This window comes from Hippocampus bargibanti, linkage group LG03 (assembly GCF_051943395.1).
Source record: "Hippocampus bargibanti isolate YZ-2025 linkage group LG03, ASM5194339v1, whole genome shotgun sequence".
NCBI lineage: Eukaryota > Metazoa > Chordata > Actinopteri > Syngnathiformes > Syngnathidae > Hippocampus > Hippocampus bargibanti.
In genome coordinates, this window is record NC_142736.1 from 30468693 (window position 1) to 30494037 (window position 25345).

The window sequence follows — 25345 nt, forward strand, 5'->3', positions numbered from 1 at the left end:
ATCATAGATCAGTGTTTTGCAACCGTTTTTGAACCAGGGCCCTTTTTTACATTGAATTTTTTTTTGCGGCACACCACTAACCATCTCTCAGGAACTCGGCAATCAGTGACGTGTTCCCATACGGACGTATATTAACTTACCCTCCCAGTCTTTTCAGCACAGACGCGGGACAAATAAATAATACTATTGGGAGAAAATGATTAATAAATGTTTGTTAAATTAAAAAAAAATTATATATTATATATATATATCTATATATATATATATATTATATATATATATATATATATATATATATATATATATATATATATATATATATATATATATATATATATATATATATATATATCTGCTGTGAATTGTATGTTTGTGTATCCAGTTATTTGACAGAATTGTTCATGCTTTTGGATTCAACTGATTAAATGAACAATGCGCGAAATTTGTAATATGTTGTTTCACTAAAACATGTCAACTGAAATACATTTCACAATCTGCTTTTATTTTAAAAAGGCAGTCACAAAATATAAGCAATCACAAGATTTCAATTGTCCTGCATTTTGTGATTTTACTCGTATCCCCATGAGAAAATCATATGCGAAATGTACATTATTTTTGCAGATTAAAAAAGCAAATTTGATCATTTACACCTGATGTTTTAGTAGACAATATCTACAGTAGGTACAGTATGAGAGACCCCAAAAAAATTGTGGTTTCAGTCAATATCCCCAAAAAAACTTAAGTCTGCTTAGTCATCCAGCCAGTTCCTTTAGGCAGCACATTTTTCAAAAATAAAAAAGAGGGTGATGGGGCACACTTGAAAACCTGCGTCTTGAAAAATTAACTGTCAACATTTGACAATTACAGTAAAATGTCAGCGATGCATAAATTTGCACAGCCAGGTTTGTTATTGTCATCCAAAAATACAATGGACAATAAAGAAGATCAATACGACATGATTCAAAACAGGTAAATATGTAGCTTTCCTTAATTACATTTCTTTGGCATCAAGTACAAGCTGATTTCGGTGGAGTCCCCTGCCTTCCACATCGGATTACGTATAAAAAAAAAAAAAACATCATGTGGCATTGTTCACACAGAGCCCAATTTACTCTTTTACATATTATTGTCTTATATTTAGGCCCAAAAGCTGCTTGTGTTCAAATATTTACTGTAACAATGACTTCACAATTACATTAGCATTGGTTAATGATGCGATGGGGCACATTCTGACTTTTCATCTGTTTCAAAAACCCTGCTTTATGATATCAATCGAGAATGAGACACCGGCCGCCGTTCTCTTTGACCGTAAACTTCAACGTGTTGCTGCTTTCTTTCTTCACAGTAAAGAAACCGCAAATAAATCTTAGGAGTCAGGCCAAACCAAAATAACATTAAAAATAACAAATACTAGATAGTTTTCACCGCGGTATTGCCGTCATTTTTTGGCCAGGGACTCAAGGTAGCCGATGAATCGCCTCAAATTGACTCTGACGTTGGCGAGCACGCAGAGCTGTTGCGGGCTGTATTCGTCGTCTCTACTCGCCTTTCGGATCTGATGATCAAAAAAGAAGTAGCATATGTACCTACAACCACAGTGATACCTCGGTTTACGAACCACTTGGCTTACGAACCTTTTGGTTTACGAACGTTAAATTTATGATAATTTTACCTTGGCATACAAACTTTTTTCGGGATACATAAGGAGCAGCCTCAATGAGTGATGTGTCGTTCGCGAACGAGCCCGTTCTTCTAACAACAAAATGGCAGCCGGCTTGTTTTGATCCTCTATTGCCCGCCCCCAGTCTTCGGTTAAAGTCACATGATTGGTCAAGAATGCAGCAGTGAGGGGAGGTGGTGTAAACATTAAAGGACAACCGACGTCACTTTTTTGTTTTTTAACTGACACCAGAAAAACGTTTTATAGCATCCAAAATACCCAAAACACGCAGTATGATATTTTCAGTCAAATGCAAAACACCAATAAGAATGACTTAAAGTGTCCAAAATCTGCAAAAAAATTGAGCTGCGAATTGGGCATTTTCAGAAAGTCCCGCCCCCAGTTCGTGACGTCACGCCAAGACGTCTTGCATTGCTTGTGAATCAAAACAATGGCTTCAGATTCAGAGAATATGCTTTCTTGTTACATATCCAGTTATGAATATGATTCAAATAGTTCTGAAGAGGAAAGCATACATGTTTGCAATCGATTAAAGAATTTATTTGTGCCATTTTGAGGCAACATTGGGGGAAAATCTCTCACCCAAAAAAAGAGGCACAAAATGGCGACCTCCAGTGGCCACCTCCGTTTCCACAGGCTTATAAATTCCTTATATGGCGCTTGGACGACCTCTTCTGGCCTTCTGGCGGATTTTGGGTGCAACACGAGGTCTCCAGACCAAACAAATACAGCAAAATACATTGACGGGATGGGGCGGTCCTTTAGTGACGTCACGTACGGACTCGTCAACTCAAAAGACTTCCTGAATATTCAGCGCGAGTCTTAAAACGTAAAATATAGCTATATGCGGTGGAATCTTTGTAAAATATGCTCAGTAGAAGTCATTTGAAGCCATTTTCTAAATTATGGACACAACTTGTCCGGAAACGTTGGTTGTTCTTTAAAGAGACAGGCAGACGATTGTGAAAGAGTTATAACTTTGATAGTTATAAGGCAGAGTGTAGACTGCAAGGTTAAAATATCCCATCAATCACGCTCAACAAACAACCCGCACAAGCCTTCTGTACACTTGATGCAAAAAGCTATCAACCCAGCTAAACAGAACACAATTGATGAGGAACTAGATAAAATTATCACAGAGAAAGCACCGACAAGGGATCATTCCTCAAGATGGTGAAAGAACAAGGTTACGTTCCTCATCAAGTCTTTAATGCTGAGGAAACCGGCCACTCCATTCCATCAAGCCATCAACGACCATCACAAAGGTAAATAAACCGACTTTATTATAAAGTACAGTTAAATTATAATACCATAGCACATTTATTATACATAAAATAAGGTATATTTTGTGTAGTTTTAAGGCTTAGAAAATTATGTTTTATGGGGACCTGTGAACGGATTATTCTCATTTTAATGGTTTCCTATGGGAAATTTATTTTTGGGATACACACTTTTCGCCTTACACACTCTGTCTGGGAACCAATTAAGTTCGTAAGCCAAGGTATCACTGCACGTCTCATCCCAAATGCAGTGAAAGTATATGCAGAAACAAGAATTGCTACCTTGGCCTTAAAGACAGGCTGAAGAATCTTCAACGCAGGAAGTAACTGGATACTCTTGGCTGCTGTCTCGGCTTCCTTGCCATCGGCAAACACGTCGAAAAGGGCGTCTAAGGCCTCGCCGTTCACTACCAGGTCGGCATCATTGGTTGCGACTTGGAGCAAGCCGTTCCCAATCATCTAAGAAACAAATAGCTTTTAAAACAGAGACAAAAACACAAGCCTATAAAATAACTATAAAATGGGATTTATCATTTTTGTCCATAGATGGAAAACTGCATGCAACCGCTCATTCGGCATCGGTGAAGCTCACAAAACAACAATGAAAAGGACAGATTTTCACTGCGCTACTAAAACTAAAATTAATAACAACCAAAATTAAAAATACAGTGATACCTCGGCTTACGAACTTAGTTGCTCCCAGACAGTGTGTAAGGCGAAAAGTGTGTATCCCAAAAATTAATTTCCCATAGGAAACCATTAAAATGAGAATAATCCGTTCACAAGTCCCCATAAAACATAATTTTATACTTTCTAATTTTCTAAGCCTGAAAACTACACAAACTATACCTTATTTTATGTATAAATAATGTGATATGGTATTATAATTAAAGAAATAAACTGTACTATATAATAAAGTGGTTTTATTTACTTTTGTGATGGTCGATGGCTTGATGGAATGGAGTGGCCGGTTTCATCAGCATTAAACACTTGAGGAACGTCGCCTTCTTCTTTCACCATCTTGAGGAATAATCCCTTGTAGGTTCTCTCTGCGATAATTTTACCTTGTTCCTCATCAATTGTGTTCTGTTTAGCTGGGTTGATAGCTTTTTGCATCAAGTGTACCGATGGCATGTGCGGGTTCTTTGTGGAGCCTGATTGATGGGATATTTTAATCTTGCAGTCTACACTCTGCCTTTGAACTATCAAAGTTGAAACTCTCTCACTGTCGTCTGCCTCTCTCTATAATGTTTAAACCACCTCCCCTCACTGCTGCGTTCTTGACCAATCACATGGCTTTAACCGAAGACTGGGGGCGGGGAATAGATGACCAAAACAAGCCGGCTACCATTTTGTTGTGAGAAGAACGGGCTCGTCCGCGAACGACACATCACTCATTGAGGCAGCTCTGTGTGTATCCCGAAAAAAGTTTGTATGCCAAGGTAAAATTTGTCATAAATTTAATGTTCGTAAACCGAAAAGTTCGTAAGCTAAGGGGTTTGTAAACCGAGATATCACTGTATCCACAAATTATGACTTTTAGAGACGAGGTGGAAGAATGACCTGAAGGGTTTGCGCTGAGTCTTTCTCTTTGGCAAGCGTGCTGCCAGCGATGCCCAGGATGGCGACTGCGTTGACTCTCACGCTGACAATGTCACAGCGGGAAGCAGCTTCACTGAGACTCATTAGCTGCTGCAAGTTTATGGACTAATAGAAACCAAACACAAAATATTACAAAAATAATAATAAAATGTTTTTTCAACCGCCACCGACACCCTAAAAAATGATAATTGTGTTACCAGAGGGATGTTTTTTGAGGTCGTCATCTGCAAAAGAGACCGCATCGCAGTGATGACTGCCTCCAGGAATTCCTCATCTTGGGGAATCTCTATGACAGTAAAAAGACAAAAAAGAAAAAAATGATTTTAGGAAAAAGAAGATGCGAGTGTTTGCAATGCTGATAGTGAACTGGTCAATCTATAAAGATTGCACACAAAATAAGTAGTAATGTGATCAATAATAGACAGAATAGACTTTGATGTGAACAGAACCAGCCATTTAAACTGTCATCCTTGAGTAAGAGATCTAACCCAGGGCATAAGGGAGTATTTGGTACACTCCTGCACAAGAAGATTTATGCGTACCCATGAACATTTCTATTGTAGCTTTCATTAAAAAGCTATTTATTTCAAATTACAACCACACATTATTCAGTTTATGGAAGACCATTCACCAGAATTTCAGCTATTTCTGTCAATTTTTAGTCAATTTATGGCTTTCCCAAGATGTGTTCCAAATGTCCACCATTTCGTTGCAAGCAAACCTGTGATCGTCTGACAAAGTTGTCAATCACCTTTACACACTCCTCTTTTGGGAGGGTGACCCAAAAAGATGCGCCATACAGAGTCCCTCACTGCAGCAATGTTTTCTCCCCAAAAGATGAGTGTGTAAAAGTGATTGACAACTTTGTCAGACGAGTACAGGTTTGCGTGCAACAAAATGGTGGACATTTGGAACACATCTTGGGAAATGTCTGTGTAAGCTCTCAGTCATTTTTTTCGCTGAAGAAGCATCTTGGATAAGAAGCGAAACATCCGACACCTTCAAAAAAGTACAGATGACGACTGAAGAAACCTTTTCATCGACATCTTGGGAAAGGCATAAATTGATCAAAACTTGACAGAAATAGCTGAAACTCTGGTGAATGGTCTTCCATAAACTGAATAATGTGTGGTTGTAATTTGGAATAAATAGCTTTTTAATCAAAGCCACAATTGACATTTTCATGGGTACGCATCTTTTTGGGTCACCCTGTATGAACCAGATCACAAATAATAATAAATAATAATACATTTGATTTATAAGCGCCTTTCAAAACTCTCAAGGTCACTTTACAGTCACCGGATCAGTTTTTCCTGTGGGTTTAGCAGCGGTGGCCACACGTGGCAGCGTTCCCGCAACCCTGAAGTAACTCAAATAGATAGTAAGGTAGCTAGCTAGCAAATAGATAACTAAGAGATAGTTAGCTAGCTAGTTACATAGCTAATAGACAGCAAACAGATAGAAAATAGATAGCTCGGTAGGTAGCCAGCTAGAAAGCTAGTTAGGTAGCCAGTAGCCCGCGGAATTCGCCACTAGCGAACGTATCAGTTCATGCAAAAGACCACTCATTAAAATGTCTACATTCTATTCATTTATGGATATAGGTGCTTGTACCAGGGTACGACTTGGAGGGGGGTCCATGGGACGTCCAAGGGTGCGGTATTCAAATAAATAACAGGGTGTTTTACTAATGTATCACTTGAATTTGCTTGTACACAATCTTCCTGTGTTTAAGACTATGTTCAAGGAACATAGAATCAAACGAACATCTCTGACATAATATCTGGGCACTTTTGACCTACTGTACGTACGTGTCTCTAACCGTCCCAAGTAAATCAATCAATAATCCTGATTAATGGAACAATACCTGGTGCTCCAAAAACCAGCGCGGACAAGTGCTCTGCAGCTTTCTGCAGTGCTTCCGCCCCACCCAGAGACTCGGCGTCCATGCCGAATAGGATGCTGTGGAGGCACATGAGGGCGCGGGATTGGACTCGCTGCATTCTGTCCAAAGGAAAGAAGAACGTCGCTGTAATCCCAATGATTAAAAAAAAAACTCGCGAGGAGTGAGTTTACTTCTTTTGAAGGCCTCTCCAGTTGGAAGCCTGGCGGCAAACGTCCATGGCTTCTTGCTTGGGGAAGAGTGTCTTTTTGAGCACCTTCGATCAAGGCAACAAATATTAGCATAGTATAAATAGAACAAAAATAATACAGTGATACCTCGGTTTACGAACCCCTTGGCTTACAAACTTTTCGGTTTATGAACGTTAAATTGATGAATATTTTACCTTGGCATAGGAACTATTTTTCAGGATACACACGGAGATGCCATAATGAGTGATATGTCGTTCGCATACAAGCCCGTTCTCCTAACAAGAAAATGGCAGTCGACTGTTTTTGTCCTCTTTTCCCCACGCCCAGTCTTCGGTGAAAGCCACGTGATTGGTCAAGTAGTGAGGGGGAGTGGTATAAACATTAAAGAGACAGGCAGACGACAGTGAGAGAGTTTCAACTTTGATAGTTGAAAGGCAGGGTGTATTCTGCAAGGTTAAAATATCCCATCAATCAGGTTCCACAAACAACCCGCACAAGCCATCTGTACACTTGATGCAAAAAGCTATCAACCCAGCTAATCAGAACACAATTGATGAGGAACTAGATACAATTATCGCAGTGAAAGCACCTCCAAGGAATCATTCCTCAAGATGGTGAAAGAAGAAGGTTACGTTCCTCAGCAAGTGTTTAATGGTGATGAAACCGGCCACTCCATTCCATCAAGCCATCAACGACCATCACAAAGGTAAATAAAACCACTTTATTATAAAGTACAGTTTATTTCTTTAGTTATAATACCATAGCACATTTATTATACATAAAATAAGGTATATTTTGTGTAGTTTTAAGGCTTAGAAAATTATATTTTATGGGGACCTGGGAACTGATTATTCTCATTTTAATGGTTTCCTATGGGAAATTATTTTTTGGGATACATACTTTTCGCCTTACACTCTGTCTGGGAACCAATTAAGTTCGTAAGCCAAGGTATGTACATTTGATATGAATGGGCAGGCACGCACATGGTTGGACATTATAACTGTTTGGATTCACCTTCATGACCATATTTACCCTGTCCACTAAGACCGTTTGTTCTTTGCTGGTTGGCCTATATAAATTGTAAAAGTGCAAAAAAATACAAAATATGCAGTTGTTTTTTTTAATCTATGCTCACCCAACGTTTCACACTCACAGCGACTTTCTGATTCAGCCTTGGTAGTGGACTGTTCTCCTTGAACTCTTATTTACATGATATTAAAACATATCGATCCACCTCCTTTAGTGATTTTCCTAATTAGCACTGCAGAGGAGCTAAAGACTATCTTGGCTGACTTTGAGAAAGAGAAATGGGATCCAATCATAGAGACTGAGCCCTGCAGGAAACGTGCAGGTGGGCGTGTGGGCTAAAAAGTGTTTAGAACTGCTGATATTTTAACAACACACGCAAAATACTAATCCCAAAACATTTTGACTCATCACATTACATTAAATATGTGTATGTGGAACTGTCGCGGCTTGGAATTGAAGCCGATTTACGTGGGCTTTGGGTGTGGGCTCCTGTGTGTTTTGGGTATTTTAGATGCTATAAAACGTTTTTCTGATGTCAGTTAGGAAACAAAAAAAAATGGTGTCGGTTGTCCCTTAAAGGACAACCGACGTCACTTTTTTGTTTTTTAACTGACATCAGAAAAACGTTTTATGGCATCTAAAATACCCAAAACACGCAGTATGATATTTTTAGTCAAATGCAAAACACCAATAAAAATGACTTTGTGTCCAAAATCTGCAAAAAATTGAGCTGTGAATTGGGCATTTTCAGAAAGTCCCGCCCCCAGTTGGTGACATCAGCCCAAGACGTCTTGCATTACTTGTGAATCAAGACAATGGCTTCAGATTCGGAGAATCTGCTTTCTTGTTACACATCCAGTTATGAATATGATTCAAATAGTTCTGAAGAGGAAAGCATACATCTTTGCAATCGATTAAATAATTGTATGTGCCATTTTGAGGCAACATTGGGGGAAAATCTCTCACCCAAAAAAAGAGGCATAAAATGGCGACCTCCAGTGGCCACCTCCGCTTCCACAGGCTGATAAATTCCTTATATGGAGCTTGGATGCCCTCTTCTGGCGGCTTTTGGGTGCAATACGGTTCTCAGACCAAACATGTACAGCAAAATCCATTGACGTGATGGAAAGACTGCTACAATGTGTCTTTTTTCGGTCAGGGGGCGGTCCTTTCGTGACGTCACGTACGGACTCGTCACCAACTCAAAAACAAGACTTCCTGAATATTCAGAGCGAGTCTTAAAATGTAAAATATAGCTATATGCGGTGGAATCTTATTAAAATACGCTCAGTAGAAGTCATTTTACAAATTATGGACACAACTTGACCGGAGACGTCGGTTGTCCTTTAAGATTCATTAATTACTCCAACATGCATGATTATGAAATATGAATTTGTACGATATATTTATCAAATTTGCCTTTTCTGGAATGTTGTGGTTGATGAGGGCAGCGTGCACTTCCGCCGACAAACATAGCGGTGACATGAGGCTAGAATATCCATCGGCCATCTCTTCACTTTCATCGTTGCTCAACGATTCCTCCCACTCGTCGTCTGAGGCATCTGAATGGACACACATCACAAGACACTTCGAGAAGGTGTCGCCATTGCATCTTTCGCCAAACGGGATATATGCAGTTCAAAAATAACAACATGGCGGCCATGTCAGAGGGAATCACGTCAGTGTTAGCCTGACCGTCAGAACAGCACATGTTGACGAGAATCTCCAGGGACGTCTGCTGGGCTGTCAGCAAGGCCGCCGCCTCCCTCAATTCTTCCAGCTCCCTCTGGATGCAAACAAGCTGCCTTGTGAGTCAACACACTGGCCAAGATTTTTCAGCTGGTCAAATCACAACATCCGTGTGTGTGTGTGTTTGTATGACTAGTCTTGTGAGGACCACTAACATTTTATACCATACATAGTGAGGACATTTTGGCTGGTCCTCATAAGATTTTAATTGTAAAGGCTTCTAGAGGGTCTATATATGCATCTGTTAAAGTTTCAGAGAGGTCCTCACAAATTCACCCAAAATTATTTTTTGGTGTGCATTTTCATTTCACTTGGATATACACACTTTTTACTCACTGTGTGTGTTTATGTGTGCGTGGTTAATGAGAGTAAAAAGTTCATTCCACAAAAAGTAAAATGATATTTTAACCAAATTCACTACAGGGGTGAGGACTTTGAATGTACCCATTCAGAAACCTCACTCCTGCTGTTATTTCAGTTTCAAGTACACTTTTTATTTCTTTTTTTTAAAGAAGTTGAAGTGGGAAATGGGGTGACAGTTAGTGTTCAAATGTAACACTAGTTCTAAACTCTTCAGCAACGGTGGTCCTCACTTTTTCCCTTATGTCCTTATCTGGAGTTATCCGGACCTCACAAATCCGATGAAACAGAAATGTGTGTGCACGTGTGTGTGTGCGCGTGTTTGAGCCTGAATGGGTGATCTCAGATGGATGTTTGGAGTGGATGCTGCATACCAAACATCCACTTCAATCTCATCACTTTGGAGGTGGCTGAGGTTGACACATCTGTCTAGCCAAGGTCGCGGTACACACCTACTGGCTACCCCTAGACAATAAATACTGGCCCGAACCTGACAGTTGGGTCGTCTGTCAGCATGGTGCCAGTGTCTAACAGAGGCAAGACAAAATATGAACATCCGAGCATATCACATTGTTGAATGTGATACAATATTGATCTTCTTTTCTTTTCGGCTTTTCCCTTCAGGGGTCGCCACAGCGAATCAGTGACGGTATTAGCGGCAGAAAGAAGCACTACTCGGAAAAAAGGCGCGAAATACAACATCTAATTTATAGCATCTCTGTCCGAACATTTTTTGACATACCCGCAAAAATGTTCAAATGTACGCTTGTTCGTAACTTGAATGTTTGGAAGTAGAGGAGCGTCTGCAAAACTTACAGGCAAGAGATCCGAAAAGTCGTCAAGGGAATCTCCATTTTCCACTAGCTGTGCAGCTCCGTCCTCATCCATCTCCTCCGCGGCGAGCTCTCCGCTATCGTGAGCCTCCATCCCTGACGCGGCGGGAGCATCCTTGAAGCGTGCCTCCTCTGCTCTGTAAAATTGAGGGATGAGCTCACCGCCGTCCAAATCCAGACATTGGGACACTGTGGTGAGCACAGCTGTGAGGGTCTGAGCCTGGCGAGCAGCAGGGAGGCTTCCCATCATGTTCCAGAGTGACCCTGCGGCAAAATATGTCATTTAGACTATTACACGGAAATATTGTGCAATCTACCTGTATGCTGCATCCGAGTACAGTGATATCGGTTGGTCAGCTAGCTAGCTAGCTAGCTGGTTCGCTCAATCAGCTCGCTAGGTAGCTAGGTGGTTCGGTCGGTCAGCTAGCTAGGTAGCTAGCTGGTTCGGTCGGTCAGCTAGCTAGGTAGCTAGCTCGTTAATTACTCAGTCGGTCAGTTAGTTAGTTATTTTCATCAAGGAGAAGTATACCCCACCATCATCTTTACACCCGTCAGTGCTACATTTCCAATGTTTTGAATACATGTGACCATAACATTAGAATGTAATTAATCAGAATTATATTTAGTATCAAACAAAGGAATGAAGAAGTGATAAAGAGCACCTGCTGCCAGTATCCTGAGGAGAGTATGCGCCATGCCAGGGTGGTTTGACACGAGTATGCCCTCGAGAGCTCCATGCACATGGCCATTGATGCTACACAGCAGCTCGGGGTTGTCCTCCGACACCGTGTGCAAACAGTGCGCTGTTTACGGGGCAAAATAAAAACGGAAGCTGTAGCTTGAAGGTTTCAAGCAAATCTCTTCATTGAATGTTAATGTTACCAGAAGAGGTGGCTAACTCCACGTTGTGAGGGTGTCTCTCCAGACAATGGACGACCACGTCAAGAAGACCTGATTTGTTGAACAGGAACAGGGCCTGGTTGCTGCTTTCGCTGGAAGGGAACGTGACAAAGAAACATTATAAGCAGTGTTTGAAATAACGTCTGCCCGGAAGCCCGGGGCGTACAAGTTTTATGTCGGGCGTACAACTTTCAAAACGACTCGGCCCGGGTAGCCGACAACTACAGTAAAGTCTCGTTATATCGATATCGGATATATCGATAGTCCCGGTTATATCGATACTATTTCTATGCACGCACGGAGAAAATTACATGTAAACAGGGTCGGATATATCGATAGTCCCGGTTATATCGATATTTTTTCGGACTCCCTTGAATATCGATATAACGAGACTTTACTGTACTTCAAGAAAAAAAAGATGTTTTTTTCAAATCAAGCGTTTGTTTTATTCAATAAAGCAAAAGCTACAAGCAAATTGCTACAAGCCATGTGGACTCCTCTTTCTAAGCGCCTTTGAAAGCTCTCACATACACTTTACAATCACGGTATAGTTCGAAGCACAAAACAGGCTTCTGATTGGCTGCCGTGCCGAGTATGCAAATTTTCAAACAAACGTTCGTTAATTAAAGAAAAAAAAAAATTCCTTTTTTTTTTGCCATTAGATGTGTTATTGTGTTTCAAGTTGTGAAAAATGGGGCAGGCAACTTTATGGCCGGGCAGGCAACTTTATGGGGCAGGCAACTTTTCAGAGTTGTCTGCCCTGATGTCCGCTAACTTTTTGGAGGGTATCCCACATTCAGGATGAATTTAAACATTAGTAAATCCTAGAAAGAACACAAATAGTTCAAAGACAACCGACGTCTCCGGACAAGTTGTGTCCATAATTTGTAAAATGGCTTCAAATGACTTCTACTGAGCGTATTTTAATAAGATTCCACCGCATATAGCTATATTTTACGTTTTAAGACTTGTGCTGAAAATTCCAGAAGACTTGTTTTTGAGTTGGTGACGAGTCCGTACGTGACGTCACTGAAGGAACGCCCCTGACCGATAAAAAAGGACACATTGTAACAGTCCTTCCATCACGTCAATGTATTTTGCTGTATTGTTTGGTCTGAAAACCTTGTGTTGCACCCAAAAGCCGCCAGAAGAGGGTGTCCAAGCTCCATATAAGGAATTTATGAGCTTGTGGAAACGGAGATGGCCACAGGAGGTCACCATTTTGTGCCTCTTTTTTGGTGATAGTTTCTCCCCAATGTTGCCTCAAAATGGCATGGAATAAATTCTTTAATCGATTGCAAACATGTATGCTTTCCTCTTCAGAACTATTTGAATGATATTCATAACTGGAGGTGTCACAAGAAAGCATATTCTCTGAATCTGTCATTGTTTGATTCTCCACCAATGCAAGACGTCTTGGCGTGACGTCACGAACTGGGGGCGGGACTGTCTGAAAATGCCCAATTCGCAGCTCAATTTTTTTGGAGATTTTGGACACTTTAAGTCATTTTTATTGGTGTTTTGCATTTGACTAAAAATATCATACTGCGTGTTTTGGGTATTTTAGATGCTATAAAACGTTTTTCTGATGTCAGTTAGGAGACAAAAAAAAGTGACGTCGGTTGTCCTTTAAACATTTAATAGTGCTGACTACTCGCGTCTGGCACACCATCAGAGCTTTGAGGACATCTGAGGGTTTCCTTGTTAAAATAATCCACCGGATGACCACCGCAGCACAATAACAGCCACTTGTGGCGCCGCCCAAATATTGATGGTCTTGCAGTGCACCGCCGCCTCATCGCCTCCCGAAACACAAACCGCTGATGGATTTTAACGGTGCTCACCAGAGATTCCACAGGAGGTTTACTGCCTCGTTGAGAACGTTCTCAACTCGGTCTTTTGATTCTGCTGCTGCACTGTCAAAAGCTGCGCAACACTGGGAAGGAAACAGAAAGGACCAAATTGCGACGGATAGGTTCCACACAAAATAAATAAAAACAACAGCCAATGGGTGAATATACCAGTAAAAAAAATCACTCGGGATTCACTAGGTATAAGGATTGCACAACTGTCCATGTTTTTATGTACCTGTTGTGTTTATTATTTTGCTTTGTGTTGACTATTATGTGAAGTGCTTTGTTACATCTGCAGCTATTGTGAAAATTCCCCCCGTTATGGCGCCCCTTGTGCGGCTGCCTCTACAGCAGCTCCTAACTCTTTTTAAATCCCTTTCCGTTCTACTATTTTGTTTATTTATTTTATTTCTATTATGCATAGAATACTTTGTTTTTATCTTTTTGACTCCTCGCCCTTTTCAATTTTGCTGCGCTAGATTGTTATTTCGTTTTTTTTGTTTTGTTTTTTAATTCAAGATGGCGCCGCGACAGTGGCTGCTTTTACAGCAGCTCCTGTATTTTATTTTTCTACTTCTTTCTTTCCTTTCCTCTTCCCTTCCTAACTTTGCTGCTGTGAAATGTAAATTTCTCCACTGCGAGACGAATAATGGTACATCCCATCCTATCCAATCCAATCCAAATTTTCCCATTGTGGGACTATTAAGACTTTCTGATTCTGAAATCACTGCTTATGCTAATCCTGGAAATTCAAGGAAATTAGCTAATTCTATTTCTGCCTCCGTTTACTCCAATAAATAATAATAATAATAATAATAATAATACATCGTAATAACAATAATACATCGTAATAACAATAATACATTGTAATAATGATAATACATCGTAATAATAATAATAATAATAATAATAATAATAATAATAATAATAATAGTCTATTTGATTTCAGCAAACTGACTTTGGGGAACACAGAAATGTTATTTTGTCGAATGAACGGGATCAAGTGACTCTGCGCGACTCTCTTCAAATGTTGTTTTTTTTAATAGCTTCAAAATTTGGTGGCTCTCATTTGCATATCAATGTTAAAAATAACTTTAACATCACATTGGAGCAATCAAATTACAGCTCGATCCAAACAACAACAAAAAAATGATGATACCGACGCCTGCCGTCAGCCCGATGCTTTGACAGCTGCTGAGCAAAGAAAAAGAAGCGATGCAGCCAGTAGTGAAAAGTGCTCACGTTTTGGAGAAGTGCTGTCAGAGGAGTCATGATGTCACGCTTCACCATGTCTTCGCACACCTGCGGGCCACCGCACGCACTCAGATTTCTGTCAGTGGACGCACAAACATGCAACGGGTTTGTTTTGTTTGATGGTGAATTGCTGTTTGTGAATTTTCCATTTTAAGTGTTAGTTCTTATTCGTCTATGAAATTGAAAAAAAAATGTGTTATCACAAGACGCCCTCTGTAGGTTAAACCTGAGAAATACAAGCAAAAAAGGGGAGTGGCAACCTTCAAGACCGTGTGAAGTGAATCCTGTGATGTGTTTTTCAAGGCAAAATACATTTTTATTTTTTTTTTTATTCCTGAAATCGCACAAAGACTCAGAACTCAGTACTACTCAAATGTAGTGAAGGAGTGACAAACAAACATCACCATACAATATCACAACATGAACCTCATGATAAGATAATTATCACATTATTGTGACGAGATTGTCGTTAAAAAAAATCATGACATGGACAAAAACGTGCAACAGCACAAATGTAGCATCCAGTGAGCTAGCTAACCTTGCCGTGATAGCCCCTTAAAGGACAACCGACACCTCAGAACAAGTTGTGTCCATAATTTGTAAAATCACTTCAAATGACTTCGACTGAGCGTATTGTACAAAGATTCCACCGCATATAGCTATATTTTACGTTTTAAGACTCTCGCTGAAGATTCAGGAAGTCTTGTTTTCGAGTTGGTGACGTTTCCTGACGTCACGTCAGGAACGCCCCCGACCGAGAAAGCGACACACAATGCATTTTGAGTACTTTGTTTGGTCTGAAAACTTTGTGTCGATGGCGAAATTAGAAGGAAAATACTTAAATAATGTGATGGTGAATTGTTGTGTGTTGCACCAAGACTACTATTTGATACTAGTTGACACAAATTCCCAGCAGACAAATCAGCCCATTTCCAACAGAGCTTGTGCGCCATCTTGTGCATTTTCTGGGACGCTACATTGGAGTCCAGACGGCTTTAATTGATATGGAAGAACTTCTTTAATCAATTGAGAACATTTATGCTTTCTTCTTCAGAACTATTTGAATCATATTCATAACTGGATAGTAGCAAGAAAGCATCTTCTCCGAATCTGAAGCCATTGTTTTGATTCTAGAGCAAGACAAGACGTCCTGCCGTGACGTCACGAACAAGGGGGCGGGACCTTCTGAAACTCGTCATCGCCTAGGTCATTTTGAAGTCGTTTTGGGACACTTTAACTCATTTTTATTTGTGTTTTGCATTTGACTAAAAATATCAGCCTGCGTGTTTTCAGTATTTTAGATGCTACAAAACGTTTTTCTGATGTCAGTTCGGAAACAAAAACATGGTGTTGGTTGTCCTTTAAGGGTGCAAGGAAATAAAAAAATACTTTCACGATACCTCCACGAGGAGCATTCTAACTGTACCTGAGTGCTCCGGCGGCCGTCTCCCTGACGGCTAGGCTGCTGTCCAGCAACATGGGACCAAGCCGCCTCACTGCGTCCCTCTGCAGAAAGCTCGGGATGCTCTGACTCTGCTGGACTACCCGAGAGATGCCGGCACATGCACATTCCCTTACATCCGCGCTGGGGCTCTCCAACTAGGGATGGAAAATTTGAAGGTGGTAATCTCAGTGATTAATTGAGAAGATGTAATATGCTGTGTAGAAGTGCAACGATTAATCAAATGACTGACAACTAATCAACATTTTTTTTTCTATCGGAGATTATTCATTTAGATTTTGTAATTACAATTTTTCAAAATCGTCACATGTTCAGCCTCTCAACAGTAAATATTCCTCGATTTCTGTAGTTTTCCTTGAAAGTATACGTATTTAGTTCGATGATGGGACGTCATAGTCTTGAAACTGTGTTCATTTATCCAAAACAGCGATTGTGAGGTCACACTCAAAGATGACCACTGTTGGACTTTAATCGCATTGCGATTATGCACATTGATAGCTACAGTAGGAAGGCTGGCGAAATTAACGTTGTAGATTTCTCAAATCTTGCGTGAAATAGTCTACGCTTAGTCGTTTCACATAGGGTGGTGATGTCATAAAGTACTTTACATGCAAAAGTAGTTTTTAATATGAACATCGGTTGCTGCTTTTTCCTACTTTCTCTAGCAGTTCCACCGCCGGGCAGTCGTCGCCGTGGTCCGCGAGAACCTCTTCCTCTGGTGACGCTTCCTTCACGGCAGTCACTGGTAGTCCGACAGGATTGAATTGAGGACGTTTGAACTTTGTCGTTTTACTTTTACCCATTCTGAACCCTTTTTTAAGGTACAAGCGTGGATGATTAAAGACTAATTACGCGCAAGTGTCATGAAATAAACCTCAGAAACGACGATGTACGACGAGTAAGCGGCCATGTGCAGCCGTAAAATACGATTTTTTTGCTGTAGTACCGTAAAGCAAGAAAATGTGTCGCAATCATATAAAGAGAGCTGAGCATTGAGAGATCGATAATACGTACTATACAGTATTAATAGACACGTAAAAAGTATTAATGACCTTCATAGTAACCACTCATCGATAATAAAATCATGAATTTTTAATTTGATATAGCAGCTGTATTAGGTGTGCAGTTTTAAAAGTTTAAGTCTTGTTGAGTCAAATGAAAAACAAATTTGACAAGCCTGAAAAAAGTCACGATGAAAGAACAATTACAATAAAAAATAAACATGGTGGTATATACTCACGTTTTTTTTTTTATTACATTTTTCCAACCTATCCCTGTTTCCCTCAATCCTTTCATACCACCCTTTAATAATAATACATTTTATCTATACACGCAATTCAAAGCTCTCAAGGACACTTCATCATTACAAAAGAGAAACATAAATAAAACCTCAGATAAAATTATAAAAAGAACAAGAGATAAAACTATACAGAGAATGTGATTTTAAATAGGTGGGTTTTTAGATGGGATTTAAAGGTGGGAAGAGAATCAATATTACGGATGTTGGGAGCAAGATAGTTCCAGAGTTTGGGGGCAGAGCTGCTGAAAGCCCTGTCCCCCATTGTGCTGAGAGAAGCAGGGGGCACATAGAGGTGGATGGAGGATGAGGATCTGAGGGAACGAGAGGGGAAAATAAATATGAAATTTGACGGTCAGATAGGTATGGGGGGTTAGGTTATGGATGGCTTTAAATGTATAAAGAAGTATTTAAGTCAATTTTAAGTTTGACTTTCACTATCCTTCAAAAAAAAATCAAATTTCCTTGCTTCCTCCAATCACTTCCATCTTTCAATCTGTCCTTTTCTTTCAGATTTTTTTTTTCTTACAATCCATGATTTGCATCTTTTCAATTCATTAATCATGCCTCTTTCTACTTCTATTTCAATCCTCCTTTATGCCAACCTTTCATAGCATGCGTGCTTCCTTCCTCCTGTCTTTTTTTTCCATCTTCCCTTTCAAACTCTTCGATAGAGTCCTTCAGAGATGAATAAAAATAATACATTAATAAGTATTCCAAGACATTTTCATAATACGTATATTTATTGAGTGAACACTTTAAAAAAATAGAAACATTTGGATAAAATACAACATAAACACACAGACGTACTGTTAAGACAAATTGAGCAGCTTCAACATAAGAACAGCTACAAAATGGCTGTATTCATTCTCTTTTTTTGACAAATTGTCATCCCCAAAAGAGGTTCATGTCCCCTCAGATGTTTTCAGATTACCCACAATCGTACACTCACTGGATGTTCGGCCGTGGTTTGAGTATAAGCTTTCCAGTCTGGGAAGAGCCATAAATAATGAACATAATGAGACCCAGAACATGACCCAAAAAACACGTGCTAATAAATGCATATTAACTCACATCATCACAGGACATGTTGTATTCTGCTAAAACTGTCCGGCACCTTGCGGCTATACTGAGGGTGAAAAGGGTCAAAGAAAATGACAACCAAAGAACATGAAATTAGATGAAAGAGAAAAGTCCTGCCTGTTCAGTACTATTCTATTCAGTTCTATTAAATTGTTTTAAATCAATATATGATTGAAGAATAAAAATACAGTAAAAATCAGCATGAAAAAAAGAACAAGTTATAAATTCGTTGTACTAAGTTCATCCTGTCTACTTGATATCTAATTTAAAGCAGATTCTTTACTTAGAGTGTATTATAGGTGTTCAAATGCCTGACATGTTTCGGCATATACTTCGGATGTTGTTGTGACGCGCCATTTTCAGCTGGTGTTGCTATGAGGGTATTTTGAACACCTATAATACACTGTCTGTAACTAAAGAATCTGCTTTAAATAAGTTGTAAATTCTTTATGAACATTTTGTTAGCTGCTAAAACTCTACACTGTTGTATTTATCATTTTAATATTAATTTAAAGTACAACCGACGCCTCCGGACAAGTTGTGTCCATAATTTGTAAAATCACTTCAAATGACTTTTACTGAGCGTATTTTAAAAAGATTCCACAGCATATAGCTATATTTTACGTTTTAAGACTCGCGCTGAATATTCAGGAAGTCTTGTTTTCAAGTTGGTGACGATTCATGACGTGACATCACGTCGGGATCGCCGCTGACCGAGAAAGCAACACACAATGCATTTTGGGTACTTTGTTTGGTCTGAAAACTTTGTGTCGATGGCGAAATTAGAAGGAAAACACTTAACTAATGTGATGGTGAATTGTTGTGTGATGCACCAAGACTACTATTTGATACTAGTTGTACACAAATTCCCAGCAGACAAATCAACCCGTTTCCAACGGAGCTTGGGCGCCATTTTGTGCATTTTCTGGGACGCTACATTGGAGTCCTGATGGCTCGAATTGATAGGCAAATACTTCTTTAATCGATTGCAAACATTTATGCTTTACTCTTCAGGACTATTTGAATCATATTCATAACTGGATGAGTAACAAGAAAGCATATTCTCAGAATCTGAAGCCATTGTTTTGATTCTAGAGCAAGGCAAAGACGCCCTGACGTGATGTCACAGACAAGGGGGCGGGGCCTTCTGAAACTTGGCATCTCCCAGGTCATTTTGAAGTAGTTTTGGGACACTTTAACTCATTTTTATTGATGTTTTGCATTTGACTAAACATTTTGGGTATTTTAGATGTTATAAAACGTTTTCCTGATGTCAGTTAGGAAACAAAAAAATGGTGTCGGTTGTCCTTTAAAACTTTGGTCGGCTAACGGAATTTGTCTCGAGTAGTATCAAATACAGTAAAGTCTCGTTATATCGATATTCTCGGGAGTCGGAAAAAATATCGATATAACCGGACTATCGATATATCCAATCCTCCGGGCATGTTAATTTTCTCCTTGCGTTCATAGAAATAGTATCGTAATAAGCAGTACTATCGATATAACCGATATCGATATAACGAGACTTTACTGTAGTAGTTTTGGTGCAACACACAACAATTCTCCATCGCGTTATTTATGTGTTTTCCTTCTAATTTCGCCATCAAAACCGATCAACACGGAGTTTTCAGACCAAACAAACGTAAAATATAGCTATATGCGGTGGAATCTTTGTACAATACGCTCAGTAGAAGTCATTTGAAGCGATTTTACAAATTATGGACACAACTTGTCCGGAGGCGTCGGTTGTCCTTTAACACGATCTTCTATGGAGGAAAAAAATGCATTGGAAGGAAAATGTATTTCGGTAGTTCCACTGCATATACAAAAAGGATACATCGACGGCGCCACAACTCGTTTGTGTATCCCGGCAAAAAAGAGTGCGATGAGTGTGATGCAGCTGATGGTGAAAAAGGGATGATTCCAGAGTGATGAAAAGAAAGATACCTGCGGGACAAAAGATGCACAGTCTCAAGAGTTACAGACACCATTCTCATTATGCTAACACGGTGAGCTATTGAAATCTTGATCTATTTGATCACAAGCAAATAAAAAGTAATGTTTTTAGCTCTATATGCCCCCATTGAAAGAAGATTTTTAATATACCTTCTGTGTATCCGGGTCGATCAACCAGTTCCAAGCGCCGGTGGCTGTGCAGACTGACACCACAATCAAAATCACTGAGTACAACACCAAACAAACAAAATGTAAGGCCTCATAATAAAAAAATAATTCAGCATTCTATCTATCTTCTGCCTGACTTACTTCTCCACCTGCCTGTTGCTGGTTGTAAACAAGAGACATATTCGGTTAATCTTCTTTCAAAGGCTTTCAGGTCTGGTGGATAAATGAGTCATTGTGATTAATAATGTTGTGAATTCGGAGTCAATCGCATACTTATGTCACGCTGTGTAATACAGTACATTATGTGCACATCTGGATTTTTGGAGCTAACATGTCAGTCACAATGCTACATGCTAACGCCGAATGTAGACGATTCTTAAATTCCAACGCCACGTTCATTTTAATGTCTAACTTATATACTGACATTTAACAGTCGAATTGGTCGCTGAATGAAATCGGTGTATGTTGAATAATAGACCTTTTACAGCGTCTTACCTTCGGCCTGCTCCAATGAGTTCATGTCTAATAGTCCTGGTCACGTGGTGTGTTCCTCAGCAGCCGGCGGTGGGTTGTGCCGTTTGCTGGTCTTTGCGTGAAAGACGGGCCGGAAGAACCAATCAGCACATGAGGATTGATAAATTGCCACTCAATAGGAGGATGTCGATAATTAAGTCCCGCCTTTTTAACGCTCTGGCCCAATCATCAAGTTTGTTGTAGTCCCCGACCTTGAGACGAGATGTCACTGCTCGGAAAGGTTCAAATCAATAAAACAAGATTAAGACAAGAAAACCTTTATTAATCGTACAACGGAGCAAATATCAATTTGCAGCAGCTGGGTTATGAAATGAAGGAGTTAGAAAACCGAAATAAAAGAGCTGCAGTAAAGGCAGTCAATCTCGCGGTGAAATCTTGAAGTCCAAATAACTAAATGATAAGGCACAAGACAGACAGTTATTATTATTGTTTTGCCTTTGTTATGCCGTTCTAATTTTATAAATAATTTAGAACGGTATTGTAAAATGTATATCCATCAACTTAAACAAGAGTTTACAGAAATAAACTGGATTTAGGTTTGATTCATGCGAGAGTGAATCACGCTATCCTACACAGCGTGATGACGCATGCCTTTAAACGGCATGATGTAATGAGTGACGTCAAGAGTGCGGAATCACACACGTATGTGCGTGTGTATATGTGTGTGTATCGACCTTTAAGAAATTTTATGTCACATTTGTGATTTATTTTCCTTTACAGATCTAAACAACTGTCCAACGTCAGCCTTCAGTCATGATATAGACAATGCTAAAGCGAGTAGTGAACTCAGTCACTGCAGGTGAAAATTAATCCAGTTCGCAAGATTCGTTTTAAAGAAATATAATTTTTCTGTGGCTTGTTTTCTAAATTTGCTTCATACATTATAGGTTAACAATCACATTCAAAGGACAACCGACACCATTTTCTTGTTTCCTAACTGACATCAGAAAAATGTTTTATAGCATATAAAATACCCAAAACAGGCAGGCTAATATTTTTAGTCAAATGCTAAACACCAATAAAAATGACTTAAAGTGCCCCAAAACTACTTCAAAACTGCCTCGGAATTGTCGAGTTTCAGAAGGTCGCGGCCCCTTGTTCGTGACGTCTTTTTTTGTTTGACATTAAATACGTTTATTAATAAATGATAAATATGAAATTTAAAAGTGGACCAAAATATGGTTGTTTGCCAACTCATATATTGTGACTTTTTGAAATATAAATTATTCAATGGCATGAACCAAATACTGTATGCTAACTTTACTTCCTGTTGTGTTTTTCTTTTTTTCATTCTTATGTTTTATTCTTGTTTGCCCCAGCCCTTGTGTATTCTGCCAAATTATTGTTTAACATTAAATACGTTTTTGAAAATAAATTATTAATATGAAATATAAAACTGGACCAAACAGATTTGTTGTCTCCACGCCAAAGCGGAAGTCGTCGCGTCGCAAGTACACTTCAGAGAATCTATTTAGCATTCGGGGTAAGACTTTGACAAGACTGCTGCTTCCAAATTTAATATTTGGTCGTGTTGTGTTATTTTCCCCAAACGGTTTTGTAATACTTTAGTTTGGGAGCTACGACATTTTATTTGGTCACACGACGTACTGTAACTTCGACCACGCTGTTGCTAGCTTAAGACGTGCCTTAGCTATACTTGCAATTCTCAGGCGCCCCTACGTAAAATTGCATCACTGCTCATATTTTTTTCGCATATTTTTTACGCCTATTTTTTTGTATGCAATGTGTTTACAACGCCTTGTTAAACATTCTTAAAATAACCTTGCAGGCTTCTCGTGATGGACACTGTACGCGAGGAAACATGCTTGATAACAGGAGGATGTGGATACTTCGGCTATCGGTAACACGACTTTTAAACATGTTTTTGTTACTCGTACTCTTGTCACGAGATGGCAGCACCACATAATTTAAGGGATGAATTAGTTCAAACCAATTCAATGATTGTGCATGTGGATATTAAAGGTTTGAATCTCATGTAAAATTATTCGTGAATAAATTACATTTACATAATGTATGCAAGGGATTATGTAGCTTTATGTTGTTCAGAAAATTAATAAAAGCTTAGTATGACGTAAGTATTGAAATGCTTTATCCATTTTTCAACGCATGGCCCTCATCCCACAGCCTGGCAGCCCACCTGCATAAAAACGGAACCAAAGTCATCCTGTTTGACCTCATCCCTCCGAAAGGTGACGTGCTGGAGGGAATTAAGTTTGTCCAAGGAGATATTCGCAGCTATGAACAAGTGGTGAGTGCTGTTTCGGGCGTCGACTGCGTGTTCCACGTAGCGTCCTACGGCATGTCCGGCAGGGAACAGCTGAAGCGGCTTCGCATCGAAGAGGTGAATGTGGACGGGACCCGGAACGTTGTGGACGCGTGCATTCAGTGTGACGTACCACGGCTTGTCTACACCAGCACTTTTAACGTGGTCTTCGGAGGGCAGGAGATACGTAATGGAGACGAGAACCTCCCGTACCTGCCGCTTCATCTCCACCCGGACCACTATTCCCGGACTAAATCCATAGCGGAGATGGCTGTCCTCAAAGCTAACGGGATGGCGTTGAAGGGCGGTCCGGGAGTGCTGAGGACATGCGCCTTGCGCCCAGCCGGAATCTACGGGCCCGGGGAGCAGAGGCACCTCCCCAGGATTGTGAGGTACATCGAGAAAGGGATCTTCAGGTTCGTCTACGGGAAAGCAAACAGTCTGGTGGAATTTGTCCACGTGGACAATCTGGTGTCGGCGCATGCGCTCGCAGCTGCAGCTCTGACTGACCAGAAGCATCAGCGCGCCGCCGGCCAGGCCTACTTCATTTCCGACAGCCGTCCTATCAACAACTTTGAGTTCTTCAGACCTCTGGTGGAAGGTTTAGGGTACCCTTTCCCAACGCTGCGCCTCCCCCTCACCTTGGTTTACTTTGCCGCCTTTCTCATTGAAACGGTCCATCGCTTGGTGGCACCAGTCTACGATTTCCAGCCACTACTGACCCGAACCGAGGTCTACAAGACGGGTGTGACGCACTACTTCAGTACGGCAAAGGCCCAGTCCCATCTTGGGTTCTCTCCTAAAGAGTATGACCTGGATGAAGTGGTCCAGTGGTTCCGGAGTAGGGGGCATGTGAAGAAATGGCAAAGCTCCAGTGCCAGTCGGCTGCTGGTGAACCTTCTGGTTGTTGCCGCTTTTTTGACCGCGATACTTTCTTTTTTACCAGTTGCCGGCAGTTGATGATGATAAATTATGTCATAGAATTTCAAAGCACATATAATGTGAATTTGGATTGGACTGGATTTGCCTTTATTCGTCTCGCAGTGGAGAAATTTACATTTCCACATTTCATACAGTTCTCAGGTGTTTGGATAATAATTTAGATTTTATTTTTTTTTATACGTCGTAAACCTCCACTGTTAAAGGACGACCGACACCATTTTTTGTTTCCTAACTGACATCAGAAAAAGCATCTAAAATACTCAAAATACGCAGGCTGATATTTTCAGTCAAATGCAAAACACCAATAAAAATGACTTAAAGTGTCCCAAAACTACTTCAAAATGACCTCGAAGATGGCATGTTTCAGAAGGTCCCGCCCCCTTGTTCGTGACGTCTTTTACGTCGGATCCCCTACCTGAGACAACCCTCTTTATTTATCCGGGCTTGGGACCGGCACAAAAAGACACCGGCTTATATCCCCATGTGGCAACTCTATAAACTTAATAAAGATGAAGATGCTCAGTAAAAACACAAAATGTTCATCGGCACAGAATCATTCAAAAAAGCAAAACTATATACTTTAATTACAATACAATAGCACATTTATTATACGTAAAATAAGGTATATTTTGTGTAGTTTTCAGGGTTATTTAGTAGAAAATTATTTTTGGGGACCTGAGGATGGATTATTCTCATTTTAATGGTTTCCTATGGGAAATTAATGTTTGGAAGACACACTTTTCGCCTTACACACACTGGGAACCAATTAAGTTCGTAAGGCAAGGTATCACTTTATGTCAGCGGAGATCATGTAGCAATACGCACTAATCGTAATACTTTTGCGATTAGTTGAGCTAGCGGCTGTTACAATGCGTAGATTGTGACGTCAATCATAGACAGCAAATTGTATTGTACTAAATACCCCAATGAACATTATCTTTTTTCAAACTAAGAACCCCTGAATAAAACTGTCAGTCTTTCACA

General features: G+C 40.0%; 3 protein-coding genes across 4 annotated transcripts; 1 reads left to right on the plus strand and 2 right to left on the minus strand.

Annotated features, from left to right (window-relative positions):
- Window positions 1-481: 481 nt before the first annotated feature.
- heatr3 (HEAT repeat containing 3) lies at window positions 482-17026 on the minus strand. Its single transcript, XM_088993031.1, has 15 exons — window positions 16754-17026; window positions 16062-16234; window positions 14624-14711; window positions 13373-13464; window positions 11511-11620; window positions 11291-11431; window positions 10612-10892; window positions 9382-9472; window positions 9106-9248; window positions 6640-6722; window positions 6431-6567; window positions 4761-4849; window positions 4525-4668; window positions 3244-3420; window positions 482-1555 (listed from the first exon to the last, which is right to left on the minus strand). The coding sequence occupies exons 1-15, from the start codon at window positions 16898-16900 to the stop codon at window positions 1439-1441; spliced, it is 2013 nt and encodes a 670-aa protein (XP_088849157.1). The 5' UTR covers window positions 16901-17026; the 3' UTR covers window positions 482-1438.
- Window positions 17027-18124: 1098 nt separating this feature from the next.
- Window positions 18125-21180, minus strand: cnep1r1 (CTD nuclear envelope phosphatase 1 regulatory subunit 1). Its single transcript, XM_088991344.1, has 6 exons — window positions 21097-21180; window positions 20743-20814; window positions 20584-20657; window positions 20315-20424; window positions 18469-18523; window positions 18125-18384 (listed from the first exon to the last, which is right to left on the minus strand). The coding sequence occupies exons 1-6, from the start codon at window positions 21119-21121 to the stop codon at window positions 18343-18345; spliced, it is 378 nt and encodes a 125-aa protein (XP_088847470.1). The 5' UTR covers window positions 21122-21180; the 3' UTR covers window positions 18125-18342.
- Window positions 21181-22459: 1279 nt separating this feature from the next.
- sdr42e1 (short chain dehydrogenase/reductase family 42E, member 1) lies at window positions 22460-25345 on the plus strand. 2 transcript variants are annotated; one of them, XM_088991347.1, is made up of 3 exons: window positions 22460-22618; window positions 22925-22996; window positions 23281-25345. In XM_088991347.1, exons 2-3 carry the CDS (start codon window positions 22935-22937, stop codon window positions 24377-24379), a joined length of 1161 nt encoding a protein of 386 aa, XP_088847473.1. In that variant the 5' UTR covers window positions 22460-22618; window positions 22925-22934; the 3' UTR covers window positions 24380-25345. The 2 variants fall into 2 exon arrangements, with proteins under 2 accessions (XP_088847473.1, XP_088847472.1); XM_088991346.1 differs by lacking the exon at window positions 22460-22618 and having other exon boundaries at window positions 22627-22996.

What these genes read in the sequence shown, in the direction of transcription:
- heatr3 (XM_088993031.1), bottom strand. Translation starts at nt 16,900, where the DNA reads ATGGGTAAAAGTAAAACGACAAAGTTCAAACGTCCTCAATTCAATCCT. An exon ending in GGAGTTAGCCACCTCTTCTG is followed by an intron (nt 11,432 to 11,510) that starts GTAACATTAACA and finishes CCCCGTAAACAG; the next exon opens with CGCACTGTTTGCACACGGTG. An exon ending in CCTCAAAAAACATCCCTCTG is followed by an intron (nt 4,669 to 4,760) that starts GTAACACAATTA and finishes GGTTTCTATTAG; the next exon opens with TCCATAAACTTGCAGCAGCT.
- cnep1r1 (XM_088991344.1), bottom strand. Translation starts at nt 21,121, where the DNA reads ATGAACTCATTGGAGCAGGCCGAAG. An exon ending in TCGACCCGGATACACAGAAG is followed by an intron (nt 20,425 to 20,583) that starts GTATATTAAAAA and finishes TTTGTCCCGCAG; the next exon opens with GTATCTTTCTTTTCATCACT. An exon ending in ACAACATGTCCTGTGATGAT is followed by an intron (nt 18,385 to 18,468) that starts GTGAGTTAATAT and finishes GGCTCTTCCCAG; the next exon opens with ACTGGAAAGCTTATACTCAA.
- sdr42e1 (XM_088991347.1), top strand. Translation starts at nt 22,935, where the DNA reads ATGGACACTGTACGCGAGGAAACATGCTTGATAACAGGAGGATGTGGA. An exon ending in TGTGGATACTTCGGCTATCG is followed by an intron (nt 22,997 to 23,280) that starts GTAACACGACTT and finishes CTCATCCCACAG; the next exon opens with CCTGGCAGCCCACCTGCATA.